This window comes from Ranitomeya variabilis, chromosome 1, assembly GCF_051348905.1.
Source record: "Ranitomeya variabilis isolate aRanVar5 chromosome 1, aRanVar5.hap1, whole genome shotgun sequence".
NCBI lineage: Eukaryota > Metazoa > Chordata > Amphibia > Anura > Dendrobatidae > Ranitomeya > Ranitomeya variabilis.
Window position 1 is genome coordinate 335,695,122 of NC_135232.1, and position 16,058 is coordinate 335,711,179.

The window sequence follows — 16,058 nt, forward strand, 5'->3', positions numbered from 1 at the left end:
GTTCTGAACGTGTGTTTAGGGAACTTTATGTATAAGTCATCTTACAGTTCTTTTCCTAATCTTTAGGGAACACTGGAGGATCAAATCATTCAGGCTAACCCTGCCTTGGAAGCATTTGGCAATGCCAAGACTCTGAGGAATGACAACTCTTCAAGATTTGTAAGTTACTTCTTCTTCATGATAGTCATTTATTCCTGTATCTGACCTGTGGAACACTTACTAAATCAATTTTCTGACCATCTTGCCCATATAAATCCCTTTATTAACCTGACATTATGAATATATTGCTGGCTGTGTGTCAAGTACTTTCAAAGCACAGAGGACGATGTATAATACATAAATCTTTCTGAGCATGGGTGTATTTATGGCAGATATTGGGCATATCAGATTTTTAAATCAACAGATCCCATGGACACTTAAAAAAATAGAAGGGCATTTCTAAGACCTTTTATGAATTTCTTCTCTTTTTCTCTGCTTCAGGGTAAATTCATCCGGATCCATTTTGGAGCAACTGGGAAATTGGCATCTGCGGATATAGAGACTTGTGAGAAAGACAATTTTTCTGCATATATTTATTCTTTGTTTCTGGGGTTCAAGGTTGATTATACAAATGTAAACATTTGATGGCCAGGGGCGTAACAAAGCTGTCTAGATTAAAGGGGTTGTCTCATGTTTGGAAATTATCCCCAGTCAAGGAATAGGGGTAACTTCCTGATCACTGGGATTCAATCACTGGAATCCCCACTGAAGTCTTCAATGGAGCAGTGGTTGATCATGTGCACAGAACAGATGGAGATGATCAACCATCGCTCCACTAAATTGTTAGCTTGTCTTTCAAAACTTCATTTCCCCTTGTCTTTCCAATTTCTATGTTCCATTTATTTATTTATTTTTCATCTGGTCTCCTCTTTGATTACCTCTTTATGCATCATATTCTCACTAGATCTCCTAGAGAAATCCCGCTGTATCTTCCAGCTCAAGGCTGAGAGGGATTACCACATTTTTTACCAGATCTTATCCAACAAAAAGCCAGAACTTCTGGGTATGGGTCATTTCTCTATATTTTCGATTTTTTTCAGTTGTCCTACAATGTAAGAACATATTACTCATTTGCAAGCTAACTACTGGAGTGATACGTTTCTCGTAAAGGGAAATTATGATCTAAGCCTTTCATGGCTAAGGCAGGAAGAACTCTGTTCAGGCTCTGTTCATTGGAGGAGCTGCAGAAATAGAGTGTTTTTAGAATTTCCATTAATGGGAGTTACAAAGCTGGATAATACAACGAGCTATGCTATTTTAGTTACTCGTTGTGACTTGTTTTTACCATAATTTATACTAATTATTACGCTTATATTCTTGTGTCAATGTCAACATATAAAAATGACCATCAAAGTAGAATTAGCACCGTTTTACCGTTTTCTCATCAGAAGTAACTAGAAGAAAAATTCAGATAATAAAGGCTTACTGCACATATTTACTTTACCCCTTGTAATATTTTTTCGTCTGTTTTGCAGATATGTTGCTAGTCACCAATAACCCATATGACTATGCGTACATCTCTCAAGGTGAAACGACAGTGGCTTCTATTGATGATACAGAAGAGTTATTAGCTACTGATGTAAGTAATATTCATTGTATGGTTACCCACTATGTCAATCAAGTATTCAGTATTCAGAGGAACTAAAAAGTTATGAAGTTAATACATTTTTTATGTTGTGAGACTACTTTTTTAAAGAACACTATTTGCGTTGATTATAGTCACTCATGCTGTTTGTATTGCACAGCTTTGTTTTTTTAAGAAAACAGAGACATATTTTTTACATAAATTACATAAATGTCTTGTTATCAAAATAACACATTGAAAATGTACTGAATACAATAAAGCATCCACTGCTGTGGCATATGGATAATAAAAAGGCCAAAGTGGCATTAAAGGGAATCTGTCAACATAATTTCACCACCCAAACTATTTATATGCACATTTAGTTCTTTTAAAGTACAGTAGAGCAATATCTTGACATGGCCAGACGGTTCCTCCATTACTGAGAAATCGGCGTTTGAATTGATAGGTAAATGAAGCTGTAGTTCTATGGTTGATCGGAAACCTCTGTCACTCCAGCTCTATACCCACCTAGCACCACCTCCTCTTGCTTGACTGACAGTCTTTATGTTGTTTGACTTCTGGAAAAGGAGCTGTTAGTCAAGGAGGAGGTGGCGGCGCTGGTCGGGGAATAGAGCTGGAGTGACAGAGGCTTCAGACTACAATAGTTCTTCAGCCTCATTTGCATATCAGTTCAAACGCTGATTTCTCAGTTATAGGCTGCCGTCACACTATCACTATTTGGTCAGTATTTTACATCAGTATTTGTAGCCAAACCCAGGAGTGGAACAATTAGAGGAAAAGTATAACAGAAATATATGCACCACTTCTGCATTTATCACCCACTCCTGGTTTTGGCTTACAAATACTGATGAAAAATCCTGACCAAATACTGCTAGTGTGACAGCAGCCTTAGAGGAACGGACTGGCCATGTAAAGATATTGCTGGACTTGTCTTTGAAAGCGCGCATGCAAATACTTCAGAGAGATTAAATCCTGCTGGCAGATTTCATGTAAGGCCTTGGAAAAAATAGATTTTTGTTGTTCTTTATCTACTAAGCTCAGAGAAAATGGAGGGAAGTCATAAAACATAGGCGTTGATCACTGCGATTTATTGTTAGAATCAGTTAAAAGCCACTTACTTTACTAAAATAACTGTCATTGAGTATTTGATAGTAAGGGCATACATTAACAGAATATTTTCCTTACATAATCTTTGATGTACTGGAATCTTTTTTTACAAAGCTTTATTACAAATTTTATAGCACAATATAAAAAATGGCTTTTGTTTTGCTTATGTGGGGGTTAATAAACACAGCCTTGTCTGATCATGCTGGGGTTGTTAGGACCTGTTGGGAACTGTCCTGTTGATTGTAGAAATAATTAATGGCCAAGCAGCATCACAAGCTACTAAGTGATGAAAGCTGGATGTGCAGTAACACCCTGTCTAATCTTGCCTTGCTGGTAATGACTTGCTATAATACTTTTCCAAACGTAACGACATTTAGCTGGAATATTATCTGGTCTTTGATTCTGCTGAGAATTATTCCAAAAATGTTCAATCGTTGCCATGTACTATGAGGCTGCCATCACACTAGCAGTATTTCGTCTGTATTTTACATCAGTATTTGTAAGCCAAAACCAGGAGTGGGTGATAAATACAGAAGTGGTGCATATGTTTCTATTATACTTTTCCTCTATTTGTTCCACTCCTGGTTTTGGCTTACAAATACTGATGTAAAATACTGACCAAATACTGAACGCGTGACGGCAGCCTAAAGGAAATAATTTATAGCATTTCTATAATAAATTGTAGTATGGCTCAATATGACAAAATACTATAAAGGAGGCTCCTGAAAACCATATCTGTGTATATGAGTATTTTACATTGAGATTTTTTTTTAAATTCGTTTATTAGTGCAGAATAAACAAACATTGCACACATTTGCAATTATCATCATTAATTATACCATGAAATACAAATAGTTGCAAAATATCGTCATACCAGAGGTTACAAAGGTAATGGAATGTGCATGTTAAATCATTAGTTCCTTATAAGAAAATACCTATTATACAACTTTAACAACTTTAACCATTAACAGTAAGTCGCCAAAAGAAAAACAGATTTAAATCCTGCTCTATGAGCGATGCCCCCGAAAACCACAAGCCCACCTTCCTATGTAGATGTCTAGTCAGTGCCGACTATAGAGTACGATAAGAGGAATTCCATCTGCCCCATATCTTTTCGAATTTACCTGGACATCCTCTATTTTGATACATTGTTCTTTCATATGGGATAATTGAATTCACCAGATCAATCCAAACTCTAAGGGTCGGGGGGAGCCACCCATCCATCTTAACGCCAATACCTTCCGTGCCAAAAAGAGCGTCTCTCGGAGAAAGATCCCAGTATAATGATCCCAAGTCTCCGTATCCCACACCCCGAACAAACAGGTCAATGGTTCGAGCGGGACAGGGATCGACAGTAAAGACGTTAGTAATGTCGTTACCTCTCTCCAGTAATGAAGAACTACAGGGCACCTCCAAATCATATGAATAAAATCTGCATCAGGCATATGACACCGTAAGCAATCTGACGAATGTAAGCGACCCATTTTAAGAGTCGCGTCGGGGTCAAATAGGTCTGATATATGATATATAACTGGGTCATCCTATTATTGATTGAAGGGGAAACTTTAGTTGGAGATTCTAGAATATCTTCCCATTCCTCTCCCAGTACATCGGGAAGGAGTTCCTCCCATTTCCCTTTGACAGAATTGATGACAGACCCATCTCCCACGGATAGTAGATATGTATATAGAGAGGATTTGAGGATACCTATCAAAGGTAAAGAAGAAATCGACCGACCCGTATCTACATTCCGTATGTGCAATTGGAAAGCTGACCTTAATTGTAAATACCGGAAGAATTGAGACCTAGGAATGTTGTAATTATTCTGTAGTTGTTCAAAGGTTACAAAAAACCCCTGGTTATGTATATCGCTCACCAAGAGAACACCATGGGAGACCCAGAAATCAGTGGATGGGTGATATAGTAATTCTGGTATATAACTATTATTCCACAGTGGCATTTCAGCTATGACATCCACAAATTTAATAATTCTTTTTATTTGTCTCCATACCAATCTCGCCAGCCGGAGCATAGGCAACAGACGACAAGCACCAACTTTCTCCATCTCCAAAAATCCCAGTGGGCAATCAATCCAGGCAGAATGAATTAAATGACTCTCGGAATTAGGTAGGGAGCTATTAGGCATCCACTTACTTATCGCCTTAGCCTGCCCAGCAAGGTAGTACAGATAGAGGTCTGGTAAAGCCACCCCACCCCCCTTTTTTGGTCTCTGTAGAATAGATAGTTTGAGTTTGGGCCTGGTCTTCCCCCATATAAAGGATGTGATTAAGGAATTTAATTTTGCGAAAAATGACTTGGGTATTGGTACAGCACTATGTTGAAAGCAATAATTGAGTTTGGGAAGCAGTATCATTTTAATTAGGTTAATGCGGCCTGCGACAGAGAGGGGGAGTCTACTCCAGGTTATAAATTTAGACTTGACCAAATCCAACAGTGGATAGATGTTATGTTGTAGGTCTAACCGACTGTATTGAGACATATGAATACCTAGATATTTGAAGTTGGAAACCACAGGCAGCGATGTGAGAGTCCCAAGACAGGGAACCAAAGTATGAGATAAAGGCATCAGGGCAGATTTATCCCAGTTTATATATAGACCGGAGAATTTACTAAATTTATCTATGGTCGCTATCACTTGTGGTAGAGTTTCTTCTATTTTATCCATAAATATTATCATGTCATCAGCATAAAGGCCAATGGTATCCACACGATCTGCAATATTTATTCCCTTGATATCCGTGGAGGATCTTATGCGTATTGCTAAAGCCTCTATCGCAAGGGCGAAGAGAGCGGGGGACAGAGGGCATCCCTGACGGGTTCCCCTGTGTAAGGTAAAAGAATCAGAGGTGGAGTTATTTATGATTAAACGCGCCCTGGGATTCTTATACAGCGTGTCTATCCCCCTAATAAATTTCTCTCCAAAACCATATTTCTGCAGACACGCAGAGAGGAAAGGCCACTCGAGAGAGTCGAATGCCTTAGCCGTATCTAGCGATGCCAGCGCCCAACTATTATCCGGCTCTAGAGAGCTACACTGAATCACCGATTGGACCCGCCTGATATTGATAGAAGTACTTTTCCCAGGCATAAAGCCAGTTTGATCTGGGTGTATAAGGTCTAATATGAGCGTGTTTAGTCTAATGGCCAATATTTTAGTGAAAATTTTGTAATCTACGTTTACTAGTGATATGGGGCGATACGATCCACATTCCAGAGGATCCCTCCCTTCTTTTTTAAGTACAATAATGTTTGCATCTTAAAATGTTTCAGGCATAAACTCTCCCTCCCATATACTCCGAAGTACCTTCAATAAAAGTGGTGCCAGTTGACCCCGATATTTCTTATACAGCTCAATAGGAAACCCATCAGGTCCAGGGGCCTTCCCGGTGGCCATATCCATTACAGCTTGCTCCACCTCCTCCAAAGTGAACTCAGCCTCCATAAAGGCTTGCTGAGCTGGACTCAATGAGGGGAATGCTATGTCCGATAAATAGTCTGCACATTCAGGAACACCAAAACCACTACTAGACTTTGTATAAAGATTTATAGTAATCGTAGAAACACTGGAGGATCTCCTCAGTAGAGGATACCAATGAACCATCAAGTGCCCGGATCTGTAATACTGTATTAGATGTGTTGTGTTGGCGTACTAAAAAAGCCAATAGTTTACTGGCCTGGTTCCCCAATTTGAAATAGGATTGACAGGTAAAAAACAATTTGTTTTTTGATTTTGTGTCTATATGTTGGGTATATAACCTTTGGGAAGTAAGCCATGCTACCCTGTTGCCACTAGTTTGGTTGGTTACATAGGCGGTCTCGGATTCCTTCAACCGTCGCTCCATCTCGTCATCCTCTCCCGCCGTCATCCTTTTAATATAGGAAATTGTGGAAGACAGACATCCCCTTAGATATGCTTTTAGAGTATCCCAAAACAGACTAAGATTTGAGGGGTCTGGGTGGGTAAAGATAAAACAGTTCAGCTGATCCACCGTTCTATCGCTAGAATCTATTAATTTCAGCCAGAAGGGATTCAATTTCCAGGGTATAGTATTATTTGACTGACCGTATTTAAGTTTAAGAATAACTGGACTGTGGTCCGATATCCCCTTATTGCCATGCTCAACACTATCCACCCATAATGCCAGGTCACTTGATCCAAATATATAGTCTATACGAGATAGAGACCGTCTAGTTGACGAGTGACAAGTGTAATCCCTTATCTCAGGGTGACGTATTCTCCATAGGTCCAGCCATCCGCTACCATTCATAAACAGTGCCAATTGAGAAGAGGATTGAGTAGAAGGGCCCCCAGACATCCCGTCATCCAGTCTCAATCTATCTAAGGAACTATCCATGACTAAGTTAAAATCTCCCATACAAATAATACTAGCATCAGGATAATTTATGGAGAATCCCATTGCCATGCGGAGAACCGATATATTAGCTGGGGGTGGGTTATAGACGCACAGTATCACGTATTCCCGCGTGTTAATAAAGGCGTGTACAAAAACAAAGCGACCTTCGGGATCTCGTCTTGCCTCCCTGGCCTCCCATCTAACACTTCTATGGATTAGCAGAGAGACCCCTCTTGAATAGCTGGTATGAAATGCGTGAAGGGACCACTGCACCCATGGCTTTTGTGTACATTTAGCTGTGTCCCTGGTCAGATGTGTCTCTACAAGTGCTACAACATGGGGATGATACCGCTTAATCTGTGAAAATACCTTGATTTTTTTACGGGGGGTCTTAATACCCCGTATATTCCAAGTCATACATATAATCTCAGACCCCATAGCTACACTTGAGAAAAGGAATATTATACACCATAGCTCGTGTAGAGATCAGGAACACCACGCAGAGCACAGAATTATCAATGGCGACTATAAAACATATCAAACAGTCAAAACTGGTGTAAAAACCCAAACAAAATAAAGCTTGAACAGTGGAGGAGTATAATCCTACACTCCTACAGTCAATTAGAAAAGGGGATACCCTCACTGGAATCAGCGTTCGGTATTGTTGATAAGCTCAACACCTTGTACGGAGAGCTCCATTTTGTATTGCCATTGGATAAGGAAGATTGCTCAGGAGTCCGGCACATTAGACACCTTGTATGTTTTAACCATTCGGTTACCTCCGCCGGATCTGTAAAAAACAGGGAAGAGCCTTCATGGACAACGCGGAGCCGAGCTGGGTAAAGCATGGAATAAATGATGTTTTTATCCCTGAGCCGCTTCTTAACTTCCACAAATCGAACTCACTGTTTTTGGAGCTCCATGGAGAAATCCGGGAAAATTGATATAGTAGCGTTATTGAATTTAATAGGGCCCTCCTGCCTCGCCAGCGGGAGTATCGCATCTCTGTCCCTGCAGTTGAGAAGACGTGCCAAGAAGGGCCGGGGCGGAGCTCCGGGGGGGAGAGGCCTCGTCGGTACTCTATGGGCCCTCTCCACAGAAAATGTTGAGGAGAATCCATCTCCCAGGGAGGTTTTAAGCCAGTCCTCTAGGAATTGCTCAGGTTGCTGACCCTCCAAGCGCTCCGGCAAGCCAATAATTCGAATATTATTACGGCGCAGTCTATTTTCCAGGTCGTCTGCTTTTTGTTTCCAGGCATTCACGGACCCGGCGGCTTTTGACAACTTAGCTTCCATAGGGGTAATGGTGTCCTCTATCTGAGACACTCTTGTTTCAACCTCCGAGATGCGCCCTCTCATAGCTTGCATATCATGTCGCAAACGACCCACTTCAGTATGTACGTCTTCTATTTTCTCAGTAAGAGAGGATCTAGTGAGGGATATGGCCTGCATCAGTTGCTCAGACGCTTGTTTAAGAGTCAGTTCGTCTTGCTCTCCCTCCTCATTACTGTCAGAAGGACGATTTTTGCATTGGTGCTGCGTGGGATTATTTCTGAGAGTGCGTACATTATCAGAGGTGTCTTCTCTGGTATATTTCTTTAATTTCTCAGCAGCCCTCGCTCCTTTGGAGTGCTGCATGGCGGATAGCAGAAGGACCCTTCAGAAGGATCACACATATAGTTATAGCTGGTCTATTCCCCAATAGCTGATCCGGCAAAGTTAAATACTGGAATAGATCCTAGGGAGATCACCAGCCAGATAAGGGGATTGTCAGATATTCATAGAAGCAGCAACACAGGATTCACCCAGGTACTATGCCCCAGAGCAGCCCACAGCTTCCACAGGCAGCACAGCAGAGAGGGAGGGGTTAATCCCTCCAAAGTTTATGGCACAGACAGGAGCTTGTCAGATAAGGGGGGTGCAGGGCCCAATCTTCCAGGGCACACACCGCACTACCCCTTTATTATTGCAATGATGCGCTCACCTCCCGGGTTATACCGCGGTCTTGCTGTATAGCGCCGCTCTCCTTACTGCTGGAGAGCACGCTGCAGTGATGGCTGCCGTCTCCCAGGTGCCGCCCGCTGCCCCAGACCCAGCACCTGTATCTCAGCGTTCCACAGCGCTCCCGCTTCAGCGCAGGTGTCTGCTTCCTCCAGGGGAGATGTATCTGGCTCCGGTAACCGCCGGCGCCGTGTCCCTGTGTGCTGGAACACGCGCCCCAAGATGGCCGCCGCAGCCCAGGGATTTTACCGCCCATCCAGGCCACTTCACCTCCCGGCGTCTCTGGGCTCCAAAACCGCCGCTTCCGGGGGTCGCCGGTCTCCTGGGGTCCTAAGAGCACCTTTCCAGCCGGTGCAGCCGGTAAATCAGGGGAATTTATGGCAGGATTCAGTTCAGGATGACCGGAGCTCTCCTGAGGTGCGTCTTCTCTCCTGGACTACATAGCCACGCCCCCCTTACATTGAGATTTTAAGGCTGGGTGCATCTTAAAACCAATATTATTGCTCCAGTGGATCTAAAATAAAAATGAAGTAACTTTGTAAATGGTCTTCAGTAAAAATTTTGGACTGTTATGTTTCCAGCTCCTATGCAGACCTATATGCCGTCATAGTTACAGACTACACATAGTCTGATCTTGTTGGATCCCGTCATACTGTAACACTGGTGGGTGTGGACCCACTGCACCAAGGGCCAGTTTTACTCTGGAGTGTCTACCGGGTCTTCACTAGAGTCTCTGGTGGTGAGGATAAGCTGTGCCGACGGTAGACACCAGGTACCACTCCAGGGAAGTCCCCTGGACTGCAGTAGCTGACCGGAGGGTCAGAAGCATGGGTATGAGGGTTAAATTCCTGCAGACAATGGCCATGCCCCCTGAAGCCAAATGGAATCCACATGCAAATGCAGTAGTGCTGAGGAGTGCTGCTAGAGGCAAACTCAGCGAGATGGCCTGACACAAGTAAAAGCCATGTGGTGACCACAGTGCTGAGGAGGCATGTGAGTTACCACCATGACACAAACTATTTCCTTCTGTCCTCTACATTGTAAAGTTTCATAATAAGTATGAGACAGAGGGAGGTTGGGAGCATGACTACAAAATTAGGCTACACAGAAATTGTTGTGTCTCTTACTCTTATTTGCATAAGATCTGTGTACTGAAAATGACAGGACATTTTTATGACTATTTGCAAAGTTGATAACTTTTTTTATCTGCTATATATTACCAATAAAAAACATGGTAGGTAGTAAAGTATAGGCCTGTAAATAAAGCTTTTTCATTGTCAAATGAAATTCGGTTTAACCTGGCATCTGAACCTCAAAAGGTTAATTAATTTATATAAAATCTATAAAAAACCCTACATTATTTAGCCCAATCCTGCTTTGTCTTAACAGAGTGCCTTTGATGTGCTTGGGTTTTCTCAAGATGAAAAGAATTCCATTTACAAGCTAACAGGAGCCATCATGCATTTTGGCAACATGAAATTAAAGCAGAAGCAAAGAGAAGAGCAGGCAGAGCCTGATGGAACTGAGGGTAAGCGTGTTGAAATCTGTGGCACCATTGTAAAGTTATTGTGGTATTTGTCATAACATTCTTCTTGTGTTACAATATAACATGGAAGACTCATGCCCTACTGTATCTGTATTATAATTCTATCTCCATGTAGTATTCAGCATAATATATGACCAAACTATAATCTAGGAGTCTCCAACCTATGGCTCGAGTGCCATTATGTGGCTTGTGGGCGCATGAAGTGTGGCTCACTGCTGTCTGCCAGCTTGGTGCATTTTGCACCAGGATTAGCAAATTGCTATGAAGAGGAGGTCTCCAGACGGTGACTTTTGTTTGTAGCCATGCATAGAGCACATGAGCTGATCTGGATAAGCATATACTGGCAGGTAGGACGATGAAGCTATTTACAAAGGTGCTTAAACCTGCATACAATAATTTGTTGAGCGTATTTAATGAGAATACTCAATGGGGTACAGTGGGAATGCCTGGATTTAACCCTAAGATCTCTGAGTGCTTTTTGTGGGGAGCTTTGGCTATGATTAAACTGGTAATGGGGAGCCCTAGGTGTCATTTCTGAGGTGGAAGGAGGGCACTAGATGGGGATCGTTACAATCGCTCAGAGTTGAATGTGGCTCTCAAAGTGAAATAGGTGGGGGACCACTGCTACAATCCATTTAGGAAATGACATAACATATAAAAAATAGTTTATACCAGGGGTGGGGAACCTCAGACCTGTGAGCTGTAAACTGCCTGCGATTACCTTTTGTCCAGTCTACAGGCAGATTCCCAAGGACTGCAATGCTCGGGCCGGCAGCTGTTTTTAATGGCTGCCAGTCCTTTAATTTCCTCTTGCTCTGCGAGTACGTGCATGCAGTGCTTACTACTGAATGCTGTGGCATGTGCAATAAAAGATTACATCCTGGCACTTTTGTGGGCGAAGTTAGAGCTTGATGCACTCTTGTGCCACAGAAGACTATTGCAGCCAGAGCCGGTTTTAGAGAAAGTGGGGCCCTGGGCAAAAGTTTAAAGTGGGGTCCAAAATTCTCACATATTTCACATCAAATATTCGGTTGTATTTCCATGCGCTGAGTTCAGGCCGTTAAACGAGTGTAATCTACAATAATGAAGTCGTTCGATGCTTGTTCCCGAGTTTTTTTTTACACCGGCTGAGGAAGAATGATGGGTACAGATCGTCCTCGATACAGAATAATGCTGGTTCCATATAGTACATATAGTATAATGCACTCCCCATGGTCCTTGATAAGAGTATAATGCAGCCTCCTCAGGGTATACTGCAGCCCCCCAGAGTATACTGCAGCCCACCTCAGAGTATACTGCCGCCACACACACACAGTACAATGCAGCCCTCCACACACACTGTAATGCAGCCACACACACAGTATAGTGCAGCCCCCACACACAGTATAATGCACTCCCACACTGTATAATGCAGTCCCCTACTCACGGTATAATGCAGTTCCCACACACACAGTGTAGTGCAGCTCCCCACACACACACAGTATAATGCAGCCCCCCACACAGTATAATGCAGCCTCCCCCACACACAGTATAATGCAGCCCCCCACACATAGTACAGTGCAGCTCACCTCCACACCCAGTATAATACAGCCCCTCACACACATAGTATAGTGCAGCCCCCGTGGAAAAAAGGGAATCCAGCTCCAAGAGATAAAATCACTTAACTTTAATAGTATTCATTTAAAACAGAAATAGGCTGTAAGACATACAAAAACCGGGTATAGCAGAAGGAGAGCACCTGTCTAAACTGTATGCGTTTCGAACACACAAGTGTTCTTAGTCTCAGTTAGCTCTCATCATAGTGCAGCCCCCCACTCACAGTATAGTGCAGCCCCCACACACAGTATAATCCACCCCCACACATAGTATAATGCAGCCCCCCACTCACAGTATAATGCAGTTCCCACACACAGTATAGTGCAGCTCTCCTCACACACACAGTATAATGCAGCCCCCCACACACAGTATAATGCAGCCTCCCCCACGCACAGTATAATGCAGCACCCCCACACACACAGAACTGTGCAGCTCACCTCCATACCCAGTATAATACAGCCCCTCACACACAGACATACAAAAACCGGGTATACCAAAAGGAGAGTGCCTGTCTAAACTGTATGCGTTTCGAACACACAAGTGTTCTTAGTCTCAGTTAGCTCTCACCATAGTGCAGACCCCACTCACAGTATAGTGCAGTTCCCAACACACAGTATAGTATAGTGCAGCTCCCCCACACACACAGTATAATGCAGCCTCCCAGACACAGTATAATGCAGCCCCCCCACACACACAGTATAGTGCAGCCTCCCCACTCACAGAATAGTGAGCCTGGATGTGGGCCCCATGGCTGGCTTCAGCATTTTCTGTGCCCCTGAGAACCATGCCATCTTCTGGGAGATTCCTTCCTTTCCTTCTCCCTTCACTCTGACAGGAGCTGCAGACCCACACATCTGCTCAGCTCCACTTCTCACAGACTCCTCTCTCTTTGGTCTCTCAGGACTAACTCCTCTAGCACACACTGTCCTCCTGCCCTCTAAGCTCCTTCCCCTTTTCCTACCTACCCCACTCACTCCCACCACCCATTCCTATCCAGCCTGGGATGAGGCCTTCCTTCCTAAGGGTACGCCCAGGTGCCCTGACTGAACTGGTGTGTGTTGGATGTGAGTGTTAGGGTTTTGTGCAGTGTCCCCTCCTTACCAGAGAGTTGGGGTACCACACCTCTGGATGAGATGCAGTACCTCTGTGGTGACTGGACCTTCAGGGGCACCACATACCACCCCCGTTAAACACAGCACGTCCTAGGCAGGAACAAAGCAAAAACCCGGTGAATTCATGCAAAAAAATTTGGAGAATGCATTCCAACAGGTAACATTAACTCATCTTCCCTTTGTGGGAGGTGCTTTTCTTAAACGTTACATTTATATAGAAATATCAAAAGTGCAAACATATTAAAAGTGCAAAACGTCATCAATGCATGTCTGTTTGTCGATGGAATACAATAGTATTTTTGTTAGAAAGAAATGTAATAATCGAACCAGTAATGTTTTTCCTGGTGAAATGCAATCACTGTGTTAATAACAGTTCATTAGTTAAAGAGTACCAATCACTAGCGATGGATGAACCTGAACAGTAAAGTTTAGGGTCTGTACCGAATACTTAGGGTACTGTCACACTATACGATTTACCAACGATCACGACCAGCGATACGACCTGGCCGTGATCGTTGGTAAGTGGTTGTGTGGTCGCTGGGGAGCTGTCACACAGACCGCTCTCCAGCGACCAACGATGCCAAAGGCCCCTGGGTAACCAGGGTAAACATCAGGTTGCTAAGCGCAAGGCCGCGCTTAGTAACCCGATGTTTACCGTGGTTACCAGCGTAAAAGTAAAAAAAAACAAACAGTACATACTTACATTCCAGTGTCTGTCCCCCGGCGTTCTGCTTCTCTCCACTGTGTCTGCGCCAGCCGGAAAGCACAGCGGTGACGTCAGACTATTCTCCTATAAAAAACAACCATACCCCTCACCTGTCCGCTGTACTGTCTCACGTCATAATTCAAGATGTGACTGTCCAGGCTGAAAACCACAGCAGAGTGAGCTGCTGCGAGCACAGCCTCAGTGAATAGCGGTGATGTCCTCTTCACTGTGCAAGCACGAGATCTTGCATGTTATCGCGAGATCACAATTTTTAAACTAAACCAGTGCTGTTGCACCTTTTACTAATTGATTACTAATTGGTAATCGCTCTAATATCACTGATTGGTAGCTGCTTAGTAAATGATGTGACAGTGCTGTTTTATATCAAACTGCAAGGCCTCAGGATAAGGGTTCGCTCACACGGCCTAGTGCCAACCGATGTTTTATCCGATGTTTTATTGGAAAGCACTTGGCACAATGTTTTACTATGGGGCAGTGCTGATGTGCAATTATTTTTTCATGCCGATTTGGCATGAGAAAACAAAAGTAGCATTCTGCGAGTGGCTCCGATATTCAGATCATGCTCACCCATATAAGTCTATGGCTGCGTGTAAAACATCAGACTGCACTGTGCTCACAGAAACAATGGAGAAGATGGTTGAATTAAGTTCTCCATCTTCTCTGCACTTGTTCTGCGATTCTCTCATACAAGATAATGGGATCACACTCAGATATCACACAGCTCAAACTCTGACAGAGTTTGAGCTGAGTGTCATTAGCAAAATTGTCCCGATCTTCTCGCACGAGAGAATATGCGACAGTGTCAGCGACCCCTAACACGCAAGATTTCGCGCTCTCAGTGAGAAGGGCCGTGGAGGGTTATGGGATCTTGCTCTGCAAGTTGGAATCCTACAACCCAGAACTCAACTTTTTTTTTAGACATTTCTGGACATTTTTGACAATACGTTAAACTTGTTATATTATTATTATTATTTATTTATATAGCACCATTAATTCCATGGTGCTGTACATGAGAAAGGGGTTACATACAGGGTTATAGATATCCATTTACAGTAAACAGGTTTACAGTGACAGACTGGTACAGAGGGGAGAGGACCCTGTCCATGCAGACTTACATTCTATGGGATAGTAGGGTAGAGACAAAAGGTAGGGGTGAGGCGGCGGCTCTGGCGGTGGTGAGGTGGCGGCTCTGGCGGTGGTGAGGCGGTGGCTCTGGCGGTGGTGAGGCGGCGGCTCTGGCGGTGGTGAGGCGGCGGCTTTGGAGGTGGTGAGGCGGTGGCTCTGGCGGTGGTGAGGCGGCGGCTCTGGCGGTGGTGAGGTGGTGGCTCTGGTGAGGCGGCGGCATGGTTATTGTAGGCTGTAGGCTTTCCTGAAGAGATGGGTTTTCAGGTTCCGTCTGAAGGATCCGAGGGTGGTGGATAATCGGACGTGTTTGAGGCATGGAATTCCAGAGGATGGGGGATATTTGGGAGAAATCTTGGAGGCGGTTGTGTGAGGAGCGAATAAGTGTGGAGGAGAGTAGGAGGTCTTGGGAGGATCGAAGATTATGTGAGGGAAGATATTGGGAGATTAGTTCAGATATATGTTATATAAACATATTTTGTCATGTTACATCATGTTGTCATAATTCCTTTCATGTGTATTTATTTCATAACGTGATATACTAACCCTTAGCTCCATGTACGCCTAATTTTCTTCTAAGGTTTGCTTGGATTTGAAAAAGTATCACTAGAAGATAATCTGTCGGTAATGAGAGATTACCACCATGGCAAGGTGATCAGTGCTTATCTCCTTCCAATTACATGGAGGTATCATTTATGTGAAGCTGTTATCGACAGTAATGGTGGACAGACGATTGTTCATATGATTGTTCGTCCCCATACAATTTCTGTTATTGCTGACTAATCTAAATCTAACCAAATTGCCATTCAGTTCCCATGTGCTGTAACAATGTTAACCAAATGGCACCT

At 43.4% G+C, this 16,058-nt stretch overlaps 1 protein-coding gene and 1 long non-coding RNA gene across 5 annotated transcripts in view; one reads left to right on the top strand and one right to left on the bottom strand.

The window, feature by feature from the left end:
- The window catches only part of LOC143817762 (myosin-7), a 45,670-nt gene that overhangs the window by 3,434 nt on the left and 26,178 nt on the right, over positions 1-16,058 (top strand). Inside the window, exons 7-11 of the mRNA XM_077299245.1 lie at positions 67-159; positions 481-544; positions 944-1,042; positions 1,515-1,618; positions 10,497-10,635. Of these exons, the coding sequence (XP_077155360.1) occupies positions 67-159; positions 481-544; positions 944-1,042; positions 1,515-1,618; positions 10,497-10,635 (499 nt within the window). The remainder of the gene's footprint in view (positions 1-66; positions 160-480; positions 545-943; positions 1,043-1,514; positions 1,619-10,496; positions 10,636-16,058) is intronic.
- LOC143817780 (uncharacterized) overlaps positions 197-16,058 on the bottom strand; it is a 130,486-nt gene continuing 114,624 nt past the window's right edge. For 3 of the 4 annotated variants that reach the window (XR_013224187.1, XR_013224185.1, XR_013224184.1), the window contains one exon: positions 15,098-15,615. This is a non-coding gene — a long non-coding RNA (uncharacterized LOC143817780). Of the gene's footprint in view, positions 527-15,097; positions 15,616-16,058 lie in introns of those variants that run through there. The other variant, XR_013224186.1, reaches the window with a different exon arrangement.